This window comes from Caretta caretta, chromosome 21, assembly GCF_965140235.1.
Source record: "Caretta caretta isolate rCarCar2 chromosome 21, rCarCar1.hap1, whole genome shotgun sequence".
Classification (NCBI taxonomy): Eukaryota; Metazoa; Chordata; order Testudines; family Cheloniidae; genus Caretta; species Caretta caretta.
Window position 1 is genome coordinate 8,410,713 of NC_134226.1, and position 7,480 is coordinate 8,418,192.

Here is a 7,480-nt window from a genome sequence, read left to right on the forward strand (position 1 = left end):
CTAATTTTACTGGATCTCTATAGTCTGGAGACTGCATGTGGCTCTGGTATTGTACTGAACAATTCAGATGGTGCATGGGTATTGTTCCAGAACAAAGATTTTTTTTTCCTATCAGAAATTGAACAGATCCATTTTAAGAAAAAAAGGTTTATTTTAGATTACATATTTTCCCCCAACAAAAACTGTGAGGGAGGGATGTAGGCATGAGATCAAATAAATTTAAGTTCACAGTTAACATAAAAATTACCCCCGACATTAATTGGTTCTCCAATGTAAAAAATGTTACTATGAAAGAAGAATTGCCAGACTGGCTCACACTCAAGACACCAGTGAAGTTACTGTTTTTACTCTTTTCAAATCAAGCTCATTTGGAGTTTTTATTTTCAAAACACCATCCACTTTCCCAGCACAGTGACTCTTGTTTATAATAATGTTTAGTCCACCCCGCACATTGAGTGAAAATTCTAGTTCGGAACACTCTTTAGTGTATTCCACCCTCTGAATGACAAGTTCTAGTTAGAAACACTTTGTAGAAGAGTAATATTGTCCCCCTTTAACATGATCCGACCTGCAACACAAAGGAGAACGGAAATGGCAGTTAGAGAGATTATCCTCAGGTCATGCAATGTCTAACTTGCAGAAAATTTTGTTGCAGAAAATCTTTCAAAAAGAAGTCTGCCTGGTGCCTATATAGTGCTTCTTTCTATTAACACTTACCATGGGAAAGACTGCAGTACAGATCAGAAGTTTCCTTTCAGTACAGTAAATTAAGCTAATACATAGACAGACTATCCCTCTGCATGAAGCCTATAAATCTATGGTGATTCTCTCTCCACAGTATATGACCGATATATGAAATTCGCTGCGTTGCAGGGTATCAGCACTATCTTGAGCCCCGTACTCTGCTTCCTTATAATAAACCAGAGTGTATCATAATAAAAGCCATCCTGGCTGGGAATTGGAAGACACCACCGTTTTCAGATTCACTGTTTATCTTTGGTACTTGGCAAATGGTGAATACCAAATCCAAACATGGTGGGGATGGCAGCGGCAAAAGGGTTTCCTGTATTGACTCAGAAGGGTGATGGGGCAAGGTGACAGTAGTATGTCTACACAGCAACTAGAAAAGGAGTACTTTTGGCACCTTAGAGACTAACCAATTTATTTGAGCATAAGCTTTCGTGAGCTACAGCTCACTTCATCGGATGCATACCGTGGAAACTGCAGAAGACATTATATACACAGAGACCATGAAACAATACCTCCTCCCACCCCACTCTCCTGCTGGTAATAGCTTATCTAAAGTGATCACTCTCCTTACAATGTGTACGATAATCAAGGTGGGCCATTTCCAGCACAAATCCAGGTTTTCTCATCCCCCCCCCCACACACACAACTCACTCTCCTGCTGGTAATAGCCCATCCAAAGTGACCACTCTCTTTACAATGTGTATGATAATCAAGGTGGGCCATTTCCAGCACAAATCCAGGTTTTCTCACCCCCGTCCCCCTTTTCCAAAAACCACACACACAAACTCACTCTCCTGCTGGTAATAGTTCATCCCAAAGTGACCACTCTCCCTACAATGTGCATGATAATCAAGGTGGGCCGTTTCCAGCACAAATCCAGGTTTTCTCACCCCCCCCCACCACACACACAAACTCATTCTCCTGCTGGTAATAGCTCGTCCAAACTGACCACTCTCCTTACAATGTGTACGATAATCAAGGTGGGCCATTTCCAGCATAAATCCAAGTTTAACCAGAATGTCGGGGGGGGGGAGGGAGGAGGAAAAAACAAGGGGAAATAGGCTACCTTGCATAATGACTTAGCCACTCCCAGTCTCTATTTAAGCCTAAAGTAATAGTATCCAATTTGCAAATGAATTCCAATTCAGCAGTTTCTCACTGGAGTCTGGATTTGAAGTTTTTTTGTTTTAAGATAGCGACCTTCATGTCTGTAATTGCGTGACCAGAGAGATTGAAGTGTTCTCCGACTGGTTTATGAATGTTATAATTCTTGACATCTGATTTGTGTCCATTTATTCTTTTACGTAGAGACTGTCCAGTTTGACCAATGTACATGGCAGAGGGGCATTGCTGGCACATGATGGCATATATCACATTGGTGGATGTGCAGGTGAACGAGCCTCTGATAGTGTGGCTAATGTGATTAGGCCCTGTGATGGTGCCCCCTGAATAGATATGTGGGCAATAGTTGGCAACGGGCTTTGTTGCAAGGATAGGTTCCTGGGTTAGTGGTTCTGTTGTGTGGTATGTGATTGTGGATGAGTATTTGCTTCAGGTTGGGGGGCTGTCTGTAGGCAAGGACTGGCCTGTCTCCCAAGATCTGTGAGAGACTCTTGGGAGACAGGCCAGTCCTTGCCTACAGACAGCCCCCCAACCTGAAGCAAATACTCACCCACAACCACATACCACACAACAGAACCACTAACCCAGGAACCTATCCTTGCAACAAAGCCCGTTGCCAACTGTGCCCACATATCTATTCAGGGGGCACCATCACAGGGCCTAATCACATCAGCCACACTATCAGAGGCTCGTTCACCTGCACATCCACCAATGTGATATATGCCATCATGTGCCAGCAATGCCCCTCTGCCATGTACATTGGTCAAACTGGACAGTCTCTACGTAAAAGAATAAATGGACACAAATCAGATGTCAAGAATTATAACATTCATAAACCAGTCGGAGAACACTTCAATCTCTCTGGTCACGCAATTACAGACACGAAGGTCGCTATCTTAAAACAAAAAAACTTCAAATCCAGACTCCAGCGAGAAACTGCTGAATTGGAATTCATTTGCAAATTGGATACTATTACTTTAGGCTTAAATAGAGACTGGGAGTGGCTAAGTCATTATGCAAGGTAGCCTATTTCCCCTTGTTTTTTCCTCCTCCCTCCCCCCCCCCGACATTCTGGTTAAACTTGGATTTATGCTGGAAACGGCCCACCTTGATTATCATGCACATTGTAGGGAGAGTGGTCACTTTGGGATGAACTATTACCAGCAGGAGAGTGAGTTTGTGTGTGTGGTTTTTGGAAAAGGGGGACAGGGGGGTGAGAAAACCTGGATTTGTGCTGGAAATGGCCCACCTTGATTATCATACACATTGTAAAGAGAGTGGTCACTTTGGATGGGCTATTACCAGCAGGAGAGTGAGTTTGTGTGTGTGTGAGTGGGGGGGGGGGGGAAGAAAACCTGGATTTGTGCTGGAAATGGCCCAACTTGATTATCATACACATTGTAAGGAGAGTGATCACTTTAGATAAGCTATTACCAGCAGGAGAGTGGGGTGGGAGGAGGTATTGTTTCATGGTCTCTGTGTATATAATGTCTTCTGCAGTTTCCACAGTATGCATCCGATGAAGTGAGCTGTAGCTCACGAAAGCTTATGCTCAAATAAATTAGTTAGTCTCTAAGGTGCCACAAGTACTCCTTTTCTTTTTGCGAATACAGACTAACACGGCTGTTACACTGAAACCTGTCATTACACAGCAACTAGACGCCTGTGGCTGGCCCATGCCAGCCACCTTGGGCTCAGAGGGCTAGGGCTTTGGGGCTGTTTCACTGCAGTGTAGACGTCCAGGCTCAGGCTCCAGCTTGAGCCCTGGGACCCTCCCACCTCGCAGGGTCTTAGAGCCTGGGCTCCAGCCCAGGCCCAGAAGCCTACACAGCAATGAAACAGCCCCACAGCTTGAGCCGTTGTGAGCCTAAGTCAGCTTGCACGGGCCAGACACAGGTTTTAATTTGTTGTGTAGACACAACTGAGTGTGAGGGGAGGGTACTAGGACTGTTGTATTTAAATGAATTAAAAACATAAGAATGGCCATACTAAGTCAAACCAATGGTCCATGGAGCCCAATATCCAGCCTTCTGACAGTGGCTGATGCCAGAGGCTTCAGAGGGAATGAACAGAACAGGGCAATTATAGAGTGATCCATCCCCAGCTGTCCAGTCTCAGCTTCTGGGAGTCAGAGGTTCAGGGACACCCAGTAAATAGGATTTTGTCCCTGACCATCTGGGCTACTAGTCATTGATGGACCTATCCTCCATGAATTTACCTAATTATTTTCTGAACCCGGCTGTACTTTGGGCCTTCACAACATCCCTTGGCAATGAGTTCCACAGGTTGACTGTGCATTGTGTGAAGAACTACTTCCTTTCACTTGTTTTAAACCTGCTGCCTATTAATTTCACTGGGTCACCCCTAGCTCCAGTGTTTCATGAAGGGGTAAATTACACCTCCAATTAATACAACAGTACAGAAATAGATATGGGAGTCTGGAGTTTAGATTGGCCTCCTCCAGCCACCCTGACACCCAAGAGAAGGCAGAGAGCTGCTGTTTATTAAACCACCTTTTTAAAGATTCAGATTCATTTTAGGACTCACTCACTCTTTGAGAAGTGCTGGATTCTGACATACAGCTAATCAGAATAGAACATTCATCAGCTCTCTAATCCCAACACAGTTAACCTACAGCAGAACTAATGCTATTCATTTGCTATTCACCAATGGGTTTCACTATCCTTCAGTCAAAGCTATTCATTTGCTCTGCATTTTATATTGCTACCACACACATGGTTCATATATGCAGCTTGGTGCCATAAATCATTTAACCCATGCAGACTTACCCAGCTGTTTCCTTGCTTTTGTTTTTGAGTGTATCTCCTCTGCATCATCCAGAACCAGGTTCATGTATTCATCAAAACCCTAAGAACCAACAACAAAGTGGTTAGTGAACAAAATCGCCTGGTCTCAAGCCTCAACAGTAGGAGCTGCTTTCACTAAGGGGACACAGAAAAACACCTGTCAGGAATGGTCTAGATAATACTTAGTCCTGCCATGAGTGCAAGGGACTGACCTAGATGACCTCTCGAGGTCCCTTCTGGTCCTATGATGCTATGATTAAATGGATCTAAGTAAGACGACTGCTTGGAAAACAGGGGGTGGGAGGGTGGGAGTGTGGCGTGTTATTCCTTCACTGTACTACTTTTTCCTGGGGAGTTGAAAATGGGACTTGTGAACTGGAAAAACAAATGAATGATGCAAAGTGCATATAACATGACACTCACAATGATACAGCCTTCTATGCGCATGTTCACCTGTTCATAGAGCCACACCTGAATCCTGGACCTCTGCAAAATCGGGAAGGGGGGAAGGAAAAGATAAGAAAGCACATTATTAGCACAGGTACTCCAAGCAACAGTTACTCATTGGTATACAGGATATTATTATCTGTTTGCCCCGTTGTAAGTCATTATTAAAAATATTCTTTGCAGTTTCTGTAAGAAAACCCAAATTAGAACTTAATGTTGCCCTGAGACATCTTATAAATAAAAAGGCATGTTTTCTCTCCAATTATTGAGGATTTGTGAACATGTAAAGGAATAAATTTTAGAATGTAAACAATAGTAGAAGTCTGCTCAGGACTAATTTTAAAGCCTGACCCAAATCCAACTAGATCACAGTCAATTTTAACCCAACCCCGAGAGTATTTCATTGTTTTCATACCCGAACCCAACACTTGTAGTCAGGTCCCACTGGGTTTAGGTGAGGTTGCAATGGTCTAGGGCAGTCAACACAATCAGTGATAAGAGCCTATCCGATCTGAGCTGCGCCTGAATGTATGCTACACAAATAATACCCAACCTAACCTGAACCTGACACCTGTATTCAGATCCTGTCGGGCTGCCAGGGTTATTACACACAAGCACATCACTGTATACTTTACCTTAGGATCAAACCTTTAGTATGCATTACTATTTCTTGGCATGCTAACAAAATATTAAACTTAGACCCACAATACAGTTTGGTGGCAGGAAGCTATTCAGTACAAAAAAACCCCCCAAAACCTTAAGAGCTAATACGTCAAATATTATCAGTACTATTATTAGTTAGAGATGGAAGAAACTGATCAGTTTATGAATCCCTGCTCCTTGCTGAAGAAGGAAGGAAGAAAGAATCCTTCCACACTCCAAAGACAAGATGTATCAGATATAAATCTCAGCAACATGACCATGGCTAAAACCACCTGTTTTTGTTTGGATCATATGTTTTGGATCATATTTACAATCACACAAGGAGTTGATAGTTAGACAGCATTACTTACATTCTGCAGGTACCTGAAGATGAGGTTCTGTAACACAGCACTTAAGGAAAAGCACAGAAGCAGCTCCTAGCACAACATGTGTCACTGTAACAACTCATCTGGTTATAACCAAAGTTCCCATTGTAAGAGCACCTTATTCTGAGGCAAGTCATGGTTTGTTTCTTGGAGGGGAGGGGGAGAAATCCAGCTGGCATTGAACACACTGATTCCCCCTTGGGACTCTGATAAAGAGTGGCCCCTTCCCAGTACACCCAGGCCCCACCCCAGGCACTAGACCCCCCAGCATGTAATGCCCGTGTGAGGGGCTGCATGGCAAACTCGATCTCTGCCCCCCCGCCCCCTCACTTCCGCCAGCCCCCATCCGGCACCCCCCCTCTCCCTCCCGCCAGCCCCCCATCTCCTCCCCCTCTCCCTCCCGCCGGTCCCCCATCTCCCCCCCCATCCCCGGCCCCCCCTCTCCCTCCCGCCGGTCCCCCATCTCCCCCCCCCTCCCCGGCCCCCTCACTCCCTCCCGCCGGTCCCCTCACTCCCTCCCGCCGGTCCCCCATCTCCTCCCCCTTCCGCCCCCCCACTCCAAACCCGCCAGCCCCCCCATCTCCTTCCTCTCAATCTCTCCCGCCCGCCAGTCCCCCCCACTTCCCCCTCCCCGCCCAGCCCCATTTCCCCCGCGGCAGGATACGATGGGCTGCACCATCACCTTCTGCACCTTCTGGCCCTGCCCGCGATACGCCATGGCCGCGAGCGAGCCTCAGCCAACCGGCGGGGGGGGGGGAAAGAGAGAGAGAGAGAGAGAGACGGAAGAAACCGTTACCCCCCAACAGCCCGCACGCACGCGCCGCCCCAGCTCAAAGACTTCCGGTGCAGACCGGAAGCCGCCGGGGCCTGCCCGCGGAACGCCGGGAACCCTTTCCCGGCCACTCTGGCACGCTGGAGGACTCTCCGTCCCGCCTCTCCTGCTCCCCCCTCTCAGAGAGCTGGGTTCGAGGCGCCTGCTGTCCTCGGGCGGGGGGCACGAGCCCCGCAGCAGCCCAGCCTGGGAGGGCAGCGCTGGCTGTTCAGAGCCCCTGCCCAGAGCACGGGCCCAGAGCCTGCAGGGTGCATGCAACACAGGCGTGGGGCCAGGCGGGTGCCGGGGTGAGCCTGCTACCCCCTTTCCACGTGGCTTCACCCCCTCCCTGTGGAGGCCCAGCTCTGGCCCCAACCTGCTGTTACTTCAGGCAAGTCTCTTCGCTTGCTAGGTCTCCCAGTTTTGTGAAGTGCTTTGAGATGAAAGGAGTTAAGTATTATGAATTCCCCACACAGTCACACTGCCTCTTCCATTGTTTGCAAGCTGACCCTCTC

General features: G+C 47.1%; 1 protein-coding gene across 1 annotated transcript; it reads right to left on the reverse strand.

The window, feature by feature from the left end:
- Positions 1-131: 131 nt before the first annotated feature.
- On the reverse strand, positions 132-6,987 carry SNRPE (small nuclear ribonucleoprotein polypeptide E). The gene is made up of 5 exons (XM_048826332.2): positions 6,819-6,987; positions 6,140-6,166; positions 5,103-5,165; positions 4,662-4,740; positions 132-568 (listed from the first exon to the last, which is right to left on the reverse strand). Exons 1-5 carry the CDS (start codon positions 6,870-6,872, stop codon positions 513-515), a joined length of 279 nt encoding a protein of 92 aa, XP_048682289.1. The 5' UTR covers positions 6,873-6,987; the 3' UTR covers positions 132-512.
- Positions 6,988-7,480: the final 493 nt, after the last annotated feature.

What these genes read in the sequence shown, in the direction of transcription:
- SNRPE (XM_048826332.2), bottom strand. Translation starts at nt 6,872, where the DNA reads ATGGCGTATCGCGGGCAGGGCCAGAAGGTGCAGAAGGTGATGGTGCAG. An exon ending in GCATAGAAGGCTGTATCATT is followed by an intron (nt 4,741 to 5,102) that starts GTGAGTGTCATG and finishes GTTGGTTCTTAG; the next exon opens with GGTTTTGATGAATACATGAA. An exon ending in AAAAGCAAGGAAACAGCTGG is followed by an intron (nt 569 to 4,661) that starts GTAAGTCTGCAT and finishes TTTGTGTTGCAG; the next exon opens with GTCGGATCATGTTAAAGGGG.